Consider the following 15,488-nt stretch of genomic DNA (forward strand, 5'->3'; position numbering starts at 1 on the left):
ATGCACGTGAAGAAGATAAGTCCTTGAGATCAAGCAGCAATATCTTGATGAATATCTTCTGAACTGATCGAAAAGATTGCATATAGGATAAGGAGTTGAAGTCTCCTTATGAAAAGAGAATTACATCCGGATCAAGAATATGGATTAGGAGTTAGAGTTGTTCTTGGACTCGAATTGTCAAAGGATCCACAATTCGAGTTCTTATCAAACTCTGATTACTAACTCTATAAATATAACGATTGTTCTCTTTTACAGGTGAATGCACATAAGCAGAAGTTAAGCATATTTGAGAGCAAAAAGATCAAGTCTGATTTGCAAGCAACATATGCGAGATACAAGTGTGCACGTCTGAAGCTACATGAACTAAGATAGAAGAACCAGTTTCATCATTGTGTTTATTCTAAGTCTAGTTCAATTGTAGTAGGTTTTCATATTGTACCTTTCAGCTTTCTTAGAAGCAATTGTATTAGGTACTCTGAGTATTCAAGTTAGAGTTAACTTGAAAGTGTCGCAACAGTTGAGGCTGTGTGCTACACTGGGATTAGAGTTAATCCTTAGGTTTACAAAGAGTTTTGTAAATGCAGTTTTTGGCTCAGTGATTTTAGTGGAGTTTGGGAAAATCCTACTGAGTAGTAGGTCGTGGTTTTTTCACCTTTTGAGCCAGGTGTTTTCCACGTAAAAATCTCTGTGCACTTTACTTCCAGTATTTATTATTCCGCAAACTGCTGTAATTAGAACACTTAGAAGAACCAGGTTCTTCTAACGCGAAAATTAGGTACCACACAAATCACCCCCCTCTTGTGTGGTATTGATGTTTATAACATCATCATATTTTTTAAAACAAATTTGAGAATTTATGGCCAAACGCTAGCTAAGTTTCTTTGAAGGATTCTAGGTAATGTTGGACAATATTGCGGACATAGTCGCACCAAGGGATACTTAGCGTTTGCGGTCAATGAAGCTAAGCTAGTGAAAATCATGAGAATCAGAGTTCAAATCACAGCGAAAAACAAACATGTTAGTTGATATTTTGGTGAACGAAAATAAATAATCAAGGTGCATACAAGTCGAATGCCATGTTATTAGAAAATAAATTGTGAACATAGGATACTGAATCTTTCAAAGGTTGCTCGAGGGTGAAGCTATAAGAGTGTAGGTTCTAGTGCTCAAAGTTAGTGAAGATTGGACATTATTTATAACGTTACTAGCAATGGATAACTCAAAATTACGGTTTGAAAAGACATTTGAAGAAAATCAAAGCAGATTTTGAGCTTTTAAACATGTTTGGGCTTCTGAATTTCAAATCAAAAGAGAAATGTATATTTTAACCGCTTCTAAAAATAATAGCTAACAATATATATAATATACATAATTTATATAAATTTGTTGGCTAGCAAGCAATTAGTTCCGGTTGACCGGCTACTTTTGTATTTTGCCCAAATCTAAAGGGACAAGACCCATTCCGAACAAAAGCCCAGGAGGAATATGGGCTTGTGATTTTGAAACACAACCCATACATTAAAATAGCACGGGTTAGCCAGTTTTAGGGCTGATTATTCAAAAATAGTCAGCGTTTGCAAAGTCATTGAAAAATAGCCACTATTTTGCTGTAACACGGAAAGTTCCAGCATAATATACTGGAGATCGGTGCACCTGTGTATGAACTTCCAGCATATTATGCTGGAACTCCAACACGCGGAAAGTTCCAGTATATTATGCTGGACCGGTATATTATACTGGAACTCCAGTATATTTATATTATAAATATACTGGAGTATATTGGACTTCCAGCATATTATACTGGAGTATTTTTTCGGATTTTGAACAGTGTTTTTGTTCAGATTTATCTTTACATGAAAAATAGCTAAATTTTGATTACTTTTGAAATTGTGGCTATATTTGAATGACCACTTATAAATCTGGCTATTTTTTAATTTCTCCCGACCCATACTTATCTATAGCCCAAATACTTTAGGGATCCGCAATACGCTTTACTATGAGAGTATGATGACATATTTTATGCAAAAATACTCTTGTAATATCATCTTTATTATATATAAACACATAAAAAAAATATTTCACCTATATACACAATACAACTCCGGAAAGAAATTCAGTAAATGTGGCTCCACCAATATGAAGGCCAGTGGCGGAGCCACATGCACCCAGGGGTGTCAACAGACACCTCTTCATCAGAAAATTATATTGTTTAGCTCGGTAATTGCTTTTTAAAATATGTATATAAACTATATGGTGACACCCCTTGATTTCTTGGTGAGTTATTTCTTTATATTTTGATTCCCCTTAATGAAAATTCTGGCTCCGTCACTGATGAAGCCTATGAGCAACTCAATTTCGATGCGTGTTATTAAGAATTTAGGACACTGTAATACATGCACAAAGTAGAAGTATCGTGCGAGCTAGCAGCATGTTAGTATTCCAAAGTAAAAAATGAAACCAAAAAAAAAGGAATGGAGAAAAAGAAAAACTAAAACAACAAAGATTAAAGGAAATATTAAAAAGGGTATATTGTTATAAATAGAATTGTATTTATGGTGAATGTCTATATTTAGAGAGATTCTAGGGCTCATTGCTTGGTGGCTAAGTCACTCTCTCCCTATAAATAGAGCGTTCTATTCCATTGTAATTCATCCCAAAATCAATAAGAATTCTCTCCCTCTATTTTTCTCTACAATACTCTTCTTCTTCTTTTATTGTTTCATAACACGTTATCAGCATGAGATGTTAACCAATTGAGTAGAAGCTTTGGGATTCAGCATAATGATTGTCAATTATTCCATGAACTTCCTTCATGATTAAATTCTGGATTTAAGGTAAGTATTTTACCGTATTTTTCTCTTTTATTCTATAATTTGATTTTAAATACAAAGACAATAAATTTTGATAACAACTCTAATGGAGTTTGTAAGAAATTATAACCACATGAAGTGGTAAAAGTTTCTATGTCTTGCCATGATCAAATTCATGTATGATTATGGGCACAAAAAGTGGAAACTCGTCCCATTGAATTTGCTCCATTCTCATTCCCTGAAGAGAATGTGATAGCAGTATGTGATAAGTCTGAAAGAAGACAAAATTATCACTATGAATGTATCAATGGATGTGGACGTGGCAATAGACGAAATTATAATCGTCATCATTGTGATAATGAGAATAATAAGGATTCTCAAAATAATCCCCCACTTGTGAAAATATTTGTCATCGTTTTGACATGAGATTTTATAAAGCACATATAGATGATTATGGTCTATTCATGATGTGAATGTGACAACATCTGATTTAAGAATACATATTCATTTTTGGAAGAATATGAGCGTGCTAGTGGTATATACCACACTCACCTCTAGAATGAGGTTTGAGATGATATAAGAAAATGATATCATTATTATGGCATGAATGGTCATTGGTCACGTACCTATTGTACGCCAAAATATTTTGGCATTGTGATTATTAAAAGTCAACGGTAATGCAAGAAACAGATCTTGCATATAATTTTGACCATAACCATAATGGTATAACTTTCTCTTTAAAAGAGATATTCACCATATGGGTGTTGATGAATATGTGGTACTACAACATTAATTGAGAACTCTGCAAGAGCCAATTATACTATTTTGGAGAAACACAATTAATTACCAATAATGTATTGTGTTGTAGTAAGTCTCAAAGAAACTTATTCAGTTTCCAAAGTATACGCGAAAGCGGTTGATTATATTGAGACTATAAATAAAGGAAAGATTTAATATCTTCTATTACTACATCTTGTAGCGGGGTAATATGTATGTGAAAAGCTACTCGATTTATTCTCCAATTTGTACTTCATAAACAAAAGAATACCACAATGAAGTGGATATTTATTGATATAAAAACCCTTATCATAATAAACTTGGAGTTTATTCATAATTGCACACATCATGGTGTAAACCTGAAGTTTATCAATATTGATAATTTATCCAGTTGGCATACTTGGTTTAGCCATGTTAATTCATGTATGATGTGCAAAAATAATAGAGAATTCACATGGGTAAATATTAAAGAACTAGAAAGTTCTTTACGAATTCTCTTATATTGCTTGTTCTCATTAATTAATAAATCAACTAAAATTGGGATTGAATCCCATGAATGCTGGAAATATCAAAGGTGAATATGGGCCCATTCATCTGCCATGCATACCACATAAGATGCATCTATGATATGGTTACATGTGCGATTATTATTAACCCGCAACATGGTGTTTGCGAGGTAATTTGCTCAATAATTTAATTTCGAGCATAATTTCCAGATTTTTTATTCAAGAAGTTCATCTTGATAAGTTGGTTTAGCAAAATAATTTATTAAGTGCCTCTACTTAATAGCTAAACAATTGCTTATGAGAACAAAGTTATCTATATCAGTTTGATATACGTTATATACCAAAGTATATTATTTTCTCCCCTCACAAGTGGTTCATGGTCAGGAACCAAATAATTTCATCTTATTATCATTGATGTGCGGTGTATATTTTGATTAACACCATAACGCACAAAGATGGGTTCTCAAAGTTGAGAAAACAAGTTAGTTTTTCTAACATGAGGGGGAGACATGATAAACAGTTGAGAAAAGGTTACGTGGAATGAATTATCACTTGTACATCTAGATCCTCGAATAAGATAATATGAACTTGAAGTTCATAAAAGGATAATTCAGTTGCAATATATTGCAAAGCATGCCAGACGTATTTGCTGACCCAAAGAAAGTAACTATATTCTCATTGCAAATGCTCCTATTAAGTCCTAGAAGGACAAAGTCTATGGTACGCTTGAAGCGTATAGACAAGTGGGTTTCAAATAAACTTCTTGATAAAGAAGATGAGCAAATGATCTAAATGATCATAATAAAGGAGGCAAGTGATCTAGAAGATCACATGACATAACACTTCATAAAATCTCATGAGAGATTCAGGTACCTGAATATATGAATGAAGAGATCTCTATGTTATGTCTTTATGAAAAATAAGGAAGTTGGAACCGATATAAAATGTTTGTCGACGACATCTATAATAGCGCTAAATATATATGAGGATCTTAAGTCTAGAGAAACAATTCAAATAGAATTGGTTTCATATGAAAGACATGTAGTTTTGGACATGTAGTTCAAACACTTGAAAGTATAAAGTCAATGGTATGTGCAATCAGTTTTCGATATCTTATATGTCTAGCATGACATGAAAACTTGATATGCATCTAAAGTCTATTATATGACTTATATGACTTAACAATCCGTGAGGGATTTAAATTGCTTAAAGCATATAGAATTCATGGTCATGAAGTACTACATCCTCAGTGCAATTTGTGCACAAATGTATCTTGCTATAACTATATGCATGATAATATGATAGCAGGAATTTCCACCTCTATGTGAAGATATTGAACTGACGATTCCAACAAGATCCTATGAAGACAATTCATCTCTATCAAGAATGATGATTTCAAGGTGCAATATATTCATTCAAGTTAATATGCCTGATTTGTTCATCAAATCTCTACCAAAGATCTTTTGAAGATGGTGCACAAGATTGGAATGCAAATGCATAAGGATGTGAAGTGATGCTCTCATCAGGGGGAGTTAATACGCGTTGTACTCTTTTTCCCTTACAAGATTTTGTCCCACTGGGTTTTCCTTGCAAGGTTTTTAATGAGGCAACCAAAAGGCGTATTGTTAGATATGTGTACTCTTTTTCCTTCTCTAGAATTTTTTTCCCATTGGGTTTTATTTTAGTTAAGGTTTTAACGAGGCACATCATCTGTTGAATAGACATTCAGGGGGAGTGTTATAAATAAAATTGTATTTATGGTGAATGTCTATATTTAGAGAGATTCTAGGGCTCATTGCTTGGTGGCTAAGTCACTCTCTCCCTATAAATAGAGGGTTCTATTCCATTGTAATTCATCCCAAAATCAATAAGAATTATCTCCCTCTATTTTTCTCTGCAATACTCTTCTTCTTCTTTTATTGTTTCATAACATATATAATTTAAATAATATACTTAGTTTTACATCATTAGTGTATTAACCATATTATTATAGTAGGTTATTTACGGATTTAACTCCCCTCTGCTTCCTAGTCTCTATTTCTCCAAGTTCCTACTTGGATTAGAGACACTTATCATAGTTAAAAATAAATAGATGAGATTTAATTAATAAAATAAAGCCCTAACTATGGTTAAAGTATTTAATTCCTTCCATTATCCATTCCTAAATAATATCTTTTGTCTCTCTTAGCGCTAGAACTTCCCATAATTTCTCCCTCTATGCGCCAAATACAGCTGCTCTGCAGGAAACACCGAAAATCATGGTAGCGGAGAAAATCTTTCAGATTTTTACCATGAAAATCCAGTCCTTGAAGTTAAAAATCAATAGAGAAAAACAAAACAAGTGAAAAAACAGAGAACAAGATAGCAAGTCGTGGAACTTCATTTTTCTGGAAATAACTGCTCTGAAATTCTCGCCGGGTTCTTCTTTATACATTAATTCTATTCCTTTATATACTTTTTTGTGCATTTCTTGTTGTGGAAATTGTCGAGTAAAAGATTGTATACCATGTGTTTGTGAAAATTACTAAGTCATGAACTTTTTGGTATGGGAAGAATGGACTGAACCTTTTGGTGTGGAATTTCAGAATTAAACTATTCTGTTCTTTGGTGTACTAGACTTTGACTTGAAAGCAAGTAAATTTAGATGTTTATCATTTTAAATTACAAATAAAATTAGATTTGAATATCTGATGAATCAAGGTTAGTCGATCGTCAAACTAGTATATGGTTATGCACTATTCTCTTTCATTATTGCTTGCTGAATTGTATCAATCAAATAAAAAATTTGGGGGTTAGCAGGGACTATGCCTCATAATTACCTTATAAGTCAAGTGTCATGTAAAAACTACTACAAAGTAAGTGTTCACTTATAATATGCGTCTTACTTTCTCCTGTTTAATGGTAGATTTATGGAGATCCCATCTCAAAATGAACATATGTATTCTTCAGAATCGTCTCAGCTAACATCTCATGGAAGTCTATCTCAACTCCTAAGAGTTAGTATAATTTATTTTTGCGATTTTATGTCCTTATATTTTAAAATAATACTCTCATATAAATTATTTTACTTGCAGGATATTTCATTTCATAATTTAAACAAGTACTCTTAAAGTTGATCGCCAATATCATGAAAGAACAAAGGTTGCATAGCTATATAACTTGCATTGTCACCACAAAAATGATTTCAAAACTTCTATTTATTCCAAAAAAATCAGTGACTGTTCCAGCTTTGGAGTGTAGTTTATAAATGCTTCCATATTGAAAAATATGATTCTCTGTTATGACAAACATCAATATTGCAATAGAATTGAGATAATTCATGGTTATGTTTATTAATTTTTATGACTTTGGTATTTCTGTGTTGTGAATAAGCAAGAGGATGGATGACTTTTATGTTGGTGAATTTATCTTGCTGCGCTCTTTCATTACTGAAGCAACTGAGCAGTTGATCTACATTCGCTTTGAAATTATCTCATGCTTATAATTGATGGTCTGGTGTTCACCTAGAAAATAAAAGGAGACGCATAGCTTGTCAGCTCTATTATTGCGGGAAAGAACTACTCAAGTCTTTCCTCATATAAATCTCAATTCAAAAAAGATTCATGATACTTTCGATTTACTTCTTTGGGAATGTTGATACAAATGCTTTTACACGTCTAAGTTGAAAAAAGTTGCTTTGAAATTGGTCCAAGATTGGAAATGTTGGAACTTACTTCTAACGTTTTTTATTTTTTAATGATAATGTAAGAAGATTTTGTAAAAGTAAAAAATATTAACTCGCGGAAAGAAAATTACTATTTTTGTAGAAGTGAAAGAAAATTACTACCAGAAAGAGTGAAGAAATCTTAGATAATCTGTAGCTATAATTGTGGGATTGAAAAAGATATTATTTAGGAATGGATAAAGGAAGGAATTAAATACTTTAACCATAGTTAGGGCCTTATTTTATGTTTACCCTAGAATCCGGATAACAATTGAATTTATATGGGGTTTTAAGGATCCGTGAACTAAAAGATACAAAAGGTTTAGGTTGAGGAAAATAAAGATAAAGACTTAACAATTGCTGTTAAAGTAAATAATCGCAGAATATAATATTGCTTAGAACAATTGTGCTTGATAGCGTACAAGAATTTAGAGAGATGGTACTGTAGTGTAATGGTTTTTTCCCCGTCCCCTCTTTATGGGGTCTTCTCCCCTTTTATACATTCTGATTAAGGGTAAAAATAAGGTAGGTAAATTAATTACATCGTGGATCCCTGTAATTACGCCTTAATGGCCTGAAGTGGTTGAGAAAATCACGTTTGGGCGAGATATCCGGCGGCGCTTGGTTATCCGTTACGAGTCCGGCTTCCGACCTTGTGTGTTTCTCCATCCGGTGGTGACTCATATCGAGCTCTGCAACGGTCTCGAAATGACTCGACCTCGGTTGTAGACGTGGCCGTCGTTCTACCTTGCATCCAGGTCGGGTTCGATGGCCCCGACTTGCCCCGGACCGGACCCAACCCGGTCGGGCTCAAGCAAAAAAGGGTATCACCCAATACAGATAGTCCCCTCGTTTATTAGAGAGTAATGATAATAAACGATATGATCGGTGACGTGATGCCCGTGACGTATGGCCATACGCCAGGTGAAAAAGCCATCGAGTGCTCTGACCACGCCTGCTGCAGGCATTTAATGCTTCTCTTAATTATCTGTCGCTTCGTGTCTGTGACTTCGCGATTCGTGCCACCGCCTCATGGGAAAAGTATAAACGACCCTTCCAGGTTCAACATTTCTTATCTTTCTCAAATTTTGCGTTGGTTGCATTTTCTTCTCATCTCTTCGTAAAGCTTTAAGAAATGGCGAAAACTTCACAAAGTGTTCCTTCTAGACCAAGCTCGGCCGCGAGCCCCGCTAGATCTGATGAACCTGCACCTGAACCCCCATTGAAAGCTTTCACACCGACTGGTTGCTCGGTATCTGCCGACTTCCAGGTTGAAAACCCATCATCGGTCCCGGGCCGCGGCGAACCGGCATCAGAGTATATTAGTCTAATCACTCCCGGTTGCCTAGACCGGGTGAGGGCTGAATGTAGATGGGAAGGGAAAGANCAGTCATCCGTGACTGGGGGAAGATCCATCCTTTCCATTTGAAATCGAGACACAAATTCCCGGAGTGTCTCGTTTATGCGCTGTCGGACCTTGAATAGGTCGGATTTCCTTGTTTCTACCCTGATCGCCCCGGCGTGAGCTTTCACGAAGGCATCGGCTAACATGGCGAACGAATCGATGGAATTTGGCGGTAAGTTATGATACCACGTCATTGCCCCCTTGGACAAGGTTTCTCCAAACTTTTTCAACAAAACTGACTCGATTTCATCATCTTCGAGGTCGTTTCCCTTAATCGCGCATGTGTATGCTGTCACATGCTCGTTTGGGTCCGAGGTCCCATTATACTTCGGGATATCGGGCATTCTAAATTTCTTAGGGATAGGTTTTGGGGCGGCACTGGATGGGAACGGTTTTTGTACAAACTTTTTAGCGTCAAGGCCTTTCAGGACCGGAGGTGCACCTGGTATTTGGTCGACCCTGGAGTTGTATGTTTCTACTTTTTTATCGTTGGCCTCGATCTTTTCCTCCCCCTTTTCGATTCGTTCGGTAAATTCTTCTAGCCTCCTAAGAACCGCAGAATCAGCATCCGGCCCACCCCGTTCCGGCTGTACTGGGGTCGGATTGATGATTGCAGCTGCACGGGGAGCCTCCTCGGACCTGACAGGCTCCTGGACCCGGCTCTGGAGCTGAGCTATAGCCGATTGCTGGGCTTGCAGCATGTCAAAAATCATTTTAAGGTTGATAGTCTCTTCGCCGACTACCTGGGCCCTCGAATCGTCCTCTCCCCGGACGCTATGCGATGATCCGGAGGCCTGATCAGTGTTGAGCGCCATCCGGGAACTGGCATCTATCGGGTTTTCGAGCCCGGGCATTCCATTGTTTCCTGTCTGCTGTTCAAGTTCGTTGTTGATTGATTGTGCCATTCTATGAGTTGGTAATTTGAATGTAAGATGGACTCTTTTGCAAAGAACCAGTGTATTGTGATGTGTCAAGAAAGAGTATCAAAGAGCTCACTAATATCCTTAGCCTCACGGTGGGCGCCAAACTGTTTACCCTAGAATCCGGATAACAATTGAATTTATATGGGGTTTTAAGGATCCGTGAACTAAAAGATACAAAATGTTTAGGTTGAGGAAAATAAAGATAAAGACTCAACAATTGCTGTTAAAGTAAATAATCGCAGAATATAATATTGCTTAGAACAATTGTGCTTGATAGCGTACAAGAATTTAGAGAGATGGTACTGTAGTGTAATGGTTTTTTCCCCGTCCCCTCTTTATGGGGTCTTCTCCCCTTTTATACATTCTGATTAAGGGTAAAAATAAGGTAGGTAAATTAATTACATCGTGGATCCCTGTAATTACGCCTTAATGGCCTGAAGTGGTTGAGAAAATCACGTTTGGGCGAGATATCCGGCGGCGCTTGGTTATCCGTTACGAGTCCGGCTTCCGACCTTGTGTGTTTCTCCATCCGGTGGTGACTCATATCGAGCTCTGCAACGGTCTCGAAATGACTCGACCTCGGTTGTAGACGTGGCCGTCGTTCTACCTTGCATCCAGGTCGGGTTCGATGGCCCCGACTTGCCCCGGACCGGACCCAACCCGGTCGGGCTCAAGCAAAAAAGGGTATCACCCAATACATTTTATTTAATTAAATCTCATCCATTTATTTTTAACCATGATAAGTGTCTCTAATCCAAGTAGGAACTTGGAGAAATGGAGAGATTAGGAAATGGAGAGGAGTTAAATCCGTTATTTACTATACAATATTTTTTTAGATTTCCAGATCATGCTTGTTACATGCAGTAACCTAATATTGTAGATAATTTAACATGATGGTGCAAAACAATTATAAACTTAAAAAAAAAAAGTCGAATATGCTTCTGCAACATGTATAGGTCTTTGTTTTAAATTTGTCCTACGGCTGCTTCCAAAAAAATAGCTGCACAAAATATTCAAACAATACATTATACAAGTATAGATATTTCAACTACTATGTCAATTTCCATGCATTATCTTGATCACATTGTTACTATTTAAAGAATCAAGTAAGACAAACAAACACCTGACCAAAATGTTAATTTATATTTTACATTTTGGAATTGTTAGTCTGTTAAGAATATATTCACATGGTTTCCAAAATCTCTCTTTTATTGAGAATTAAAAAAAGACTTGATAATGATAGCAGATCATAATTCAAGAAATTAAAAGAGAGAAAGTTTAAAAACTTACTTCATGACCCCCCTCTCTCTCTCTATATATATATATTTGTCCAAGAACTATACTCAAAACTCTATATTTTCTCACACACACACACAGCTATAGTTTCTTCTATACACTCTTGTCAATGGCACAAAAAAGAGAAAACATAGTAATGTTTCCATTAATGGCACAAGGCCATTTCATCCCATTTTTAGCATTAGCTCTCAAACTAGAGCAAGAAAAAGGTTATTCCATAACCTTTATCACCACCTCTCTCAATATCAAGAAACTCCGACCATCTATTCCACCACATTCCTTCATTCGTCTCCTCGAAATCCCTTACGATAGCACATCCCACGGCCTCCCTCCCGACACTGAATCCACCGAGAATCTGCCACTTCCGCTCTTCATCCGATTCCTTGAATCCACTCCCTCTCTCAAACCAGCCTTCACTAAAATCATGTCCAATCTTTTTCTTGAAGAAAATTGCTCTAGACCACCACTTTGTGTCATTTCAGACATGTTCTTTTCATGGACAGCTAAAATTGCTCATACATTTGGACTTTTTCATGTTATATTCAATGCTGGTGGATGTTTTGGTATGGGGGCTTATCACTCAACTTGGATAAATCTTCCTCATGTTGGAAAAAAATTAGATGATGAATATTTTCTTCCTGGTTTCAAAAACTGTAAGCTTCTTGTTAAAGAATTGACTGAAGATATTAAGGCCATTACAGGTAAAGGCGGATTCAAGGTTTAAACTCAATAGTTCAACTCTTAATATTCTTAGCAACAGAATAGATTGTACTATAGAAATTACGAAATATTAGTGTTTTTTTACATATACTACAGTCAAACCTCTCTATAGCAGCCCCGTTTGTTCCGAATATTTTTGGATGTTATAGCGAAGTGCTGTTATATAGAATATATATTATAACATAAAATGAAAATTGGTTCCGGAAAAACTTGGCTTTTATAGTGAAGTTTTGTTATATAGGGATGTTATTATAGAGAGATCTGAATGTATTTATATTTTTTACAGGACCTGTGCCATTTCCTAAGACCATGTTTCAAGAATGGCTAGAGACTGATGGAATGTTATTTAATACAGTGGAGGAGATGGATTTGATGGGGTTGTCTTATTATAAAAAGCAATTCCATTGTCCAATATGGACAATAGGACCAATTGTTTCATCATTTCGTAGTAAAGCAAGAGCTGGAAAATCATCAGAAGCAGACAGTATTTTAAAGATTTGTACAAATTATCTTGATTCCGAGTCTCCAAATTCAGTTCTTTATGTAGCATTTGGTTCTCAATGTATACTAACAGAGTCACAAACAGAGAACTTAGCCAGAGCACTTGAATCTAGTGGGGTAAATTTCATATGGATAAATAGAAATTCATCAAATATTAATCAAGAAAATGAGTGGTTACCAAGAATTCAATATAGTAAAAAAGGACTTATAGTCCAACAATGGGCACCACAAATGGAGATTTTGTCACATAAATCAATTGGCGGCATTTTGAGTCATTGTGGATGGAATTCAGTAATGGAGGCTCTTACAAATGGAGTTCCAGTTCTTGGATGGCCAATGGGAGCAGAGCAGTCTTTTAATGCAAAGATGTTAGAGGAAGATCTTAAAGTTTGTGTTAGAATAATTAGCTCTGATATAAAGCATGAGGAGATAGTGAAGAAAATTGAGATTCTTATGAAGGAAACACAAGGAAAGGAGATGAGAAAGAGAGCTTTAATGGTGAAAGAGATGATTCACAGTGCTTCTATTACTACTAAAGAAGGTTTAAAGGGGTCTTCAGTTATAGCCATGGATGAGTTTCTTAATGCTGCATTTTGTACGAGGAAGAATATTTTTGGATCACCAGAAAAACTGTAGTATAAAGTTGTTTTTTAAAATTAATATTTGTTCTATTTTTGTTTATCGTTAATGTAATTCATCAAAAAATCTATATTTCTTTTCATGTTTTCATTCTTATGATCTGATTTATATTCTTCCAATGATCTGTAACACTGCCTATGTTCTATTCTATAAGGACAAACTTGGCCTCCGAGACGGATCCAGGATTTAAAATTTTTGGGTTCAATTAGGTTTTAGCATTTAACCTTATAATCTTAAAGTTATGGGTTCAAATTTACCATTTATTGTAATTCTGATAAATTTTTACACATAAATTTATGCCCGCATCGAAAGTTATGAGTTCAATTGAACCCGCACCTATAACCTTACATCCGCCCCTGCTTGGCCTCAGCTGGCAATATGCCCTCCAACTTTGAGTGTGCACAAGTCGGCACCTTAACTTGTCTCCACTTTATCAGTTGAACGCTCCAATTTACAAAATGATCATCTAGACACCTTCAAAATTTATGTGCCACGTCAGCATTTATGTTTGCATGTTAACTTTATATAAGTTGAGGTGCCTACTTGTGCACACGCAAAGTCGGAGGGCATACTTGCCTGCTAAGGTCAAGTTTGAGGGGTTGTTTATGTATTATGCCTATTATATATCTGGGTTAATTTTTTACCTAATAGTAAGTGTTATTGAACATCTCTTTCGGTATTGTTTTGGAACTTGTCATGAATACAACGGATTGCATACCAAATTCAGAGTGTAACACCCCGTACATCCGGACTAGGTGTGGATACGTTAAATGGTTATTAATTTGATATTTTAGACATATGAAGTCCTAGAGGGATGATTATTGGTGAAAATAGTTATTTCGGAATCAGGATGGAGAGTGAGGTGCATAAGATTCGACAAAATCGACTAAGTTTACAAAAGGTCCGTCTTCCAGCAGCAGCTAATAAAACTGTGTAAGGAATTTGGGAAAACTCAAAAGACGAAAGTTGTAGGCCTTGGATATAGCTTTCCAAAGATATATTATGGATCCCGAACGGAGCTATGTGTAAAATGTTATGCCCGTTTTACAGAACAGTGCGCAACCACCACGCCCAGACCGCGACCGCGATCGTGAGGTAGTGTTCCTGCTATTTACCGCTGTCGGGACCGCGGTCAGGCCTACAGGGGCGCGGTGGCGGACTTCAGGAGTCATTTTTTAGCCATATTTCGTCCCTCACAGCCTCAAAATATAAAAACTTGCTCTAGAAAGGAAACCTCTCAAAAACCTAACTCCTTAAGGGTCCCTCCACCACCCAAGGTAAGTTCTAATGGTGATTCTTAGTTAATTTTGATTTTCCAACATCTTATTAATATGGGTAAACCCTCCAAATCATTAGATATTCGATTGGGGCATCATTGTTGAGAGAAGAAACCCTAGAACTCGAATTCAAGAAGATTGCACGTCAAAAAGGTAATATCTTCACCCTCTAATTGATTCTAGCATTTGTTTAATGATTATAAACCCTGTTGATACCCAATTTTTTCCCGTATATTATTTATATGCAAAATACTTTCAAAATAGTATATGTATGCATATATAAGCATGTCCAAGTGTTTTATTATTTTTTCTATTTTTTTTAAAAAGATTTTAAAACCAATTTATTGCCCTATTTTAGCAGTACAAAAACCAATAATTATTCCGAAATTATCCTTTTGGTGACTCAGTTATTGTATTCTCATATTTATACCAATATATAGCTAAGGTAATTTTGTCACATTTTTTAAATCGATTTGGTATTTTTAAAGCTAAATTGCACTAAATTGCAATTTTAGCCTATCTTAAGAATTAATTGCGTTTATAATTACAAATTTGATTCCAGTATTTTTAATCTAATATTTATATACTATTAATTAACTTAGCACCTTTAATTTATTTTCCGAAATCGTTTTACTATTTTATAAAATAAAAAGGGAAAAGTGGCTATTTAAAAGTTAGCCCCATTTCATTTTAATTTTAGCCCAAATTAACCCCCCTAATTAACCCAATTTCAATCTCAAACCGGACCAGCCCAATTCCTAAATTACCCGATCCTTAACCCGTTAATAAAACCCGCCCGGCTCCCCTTTTGATCCAGGCCATTGATCATTTTGATCAACGACCATAATTACCCCTTTCCTTTTTAATTTCCCAAACACCCTAACCCTAATCACTTTCATCTAATCAGCCGCCTTTGAACCCCTTCGTTTCT

At 35.7% G+C, this 15,488-nt stretch overlaps 1 protein-coding gene and 1 long non-coding RNA gene across 2 annotated transcripts; both read left to right on the forward strand.

The window, feature by feature from the left end:
* The first annotated feature begins 6,200 nt into the window (after positions 1-6,200).
* LOC109206938 lies at positions 6,201-7,389 on the forward strand. The gene is made up of 3 exons (XR_002064929.1): positions 6,201-6,511; positions 6,999-7,089; positions 7,168-7,389. It is a non-coding gene; the product is annotated as an uncharacterized LOC109206938 (long non-coding RNA).
* A 4,037-nt stretch (positions 7,390-11,426) lies between these two features.
* LOC109206939 (UDP-glycosyltransferase 92A1-like) lies at positions 11,427-13,472 on the forward strand. The gene is made up of 2 exons (XM_019369810.1): positions 11,427-12,121; positions 12,427-13,472. The coding sequence occupies exons 1-2, from the start codon at positions 11,530-11,532 to the stop codon at positions 13,275-13,277; spliced, it is 1,443 nt and encodes a 480-aa protein (XP_019225355.1). The 5' UTR covers positions 11,427-11,529; the 3' UTR covers positions 13,278-13,472.
* Positions 13,473-15,488: the final 2,016 nt, after the last annotated feature.

Source organism: Nicotiana attenuata, unplaced genomic scaffold (genome assembly GCF_001879085.1).
Source record: "Nicotiana attenuata strain UT unplaced genomic scaffold, NIATTr2, whole genome shotgun sequence".
Taxonomy (NCBI): Eukaryota; Viridiplantae; Streptophyta; class Magnoliopsida; order Solanales; family Solanaceae; genus Nicotiana; species Nicotiana attenuata.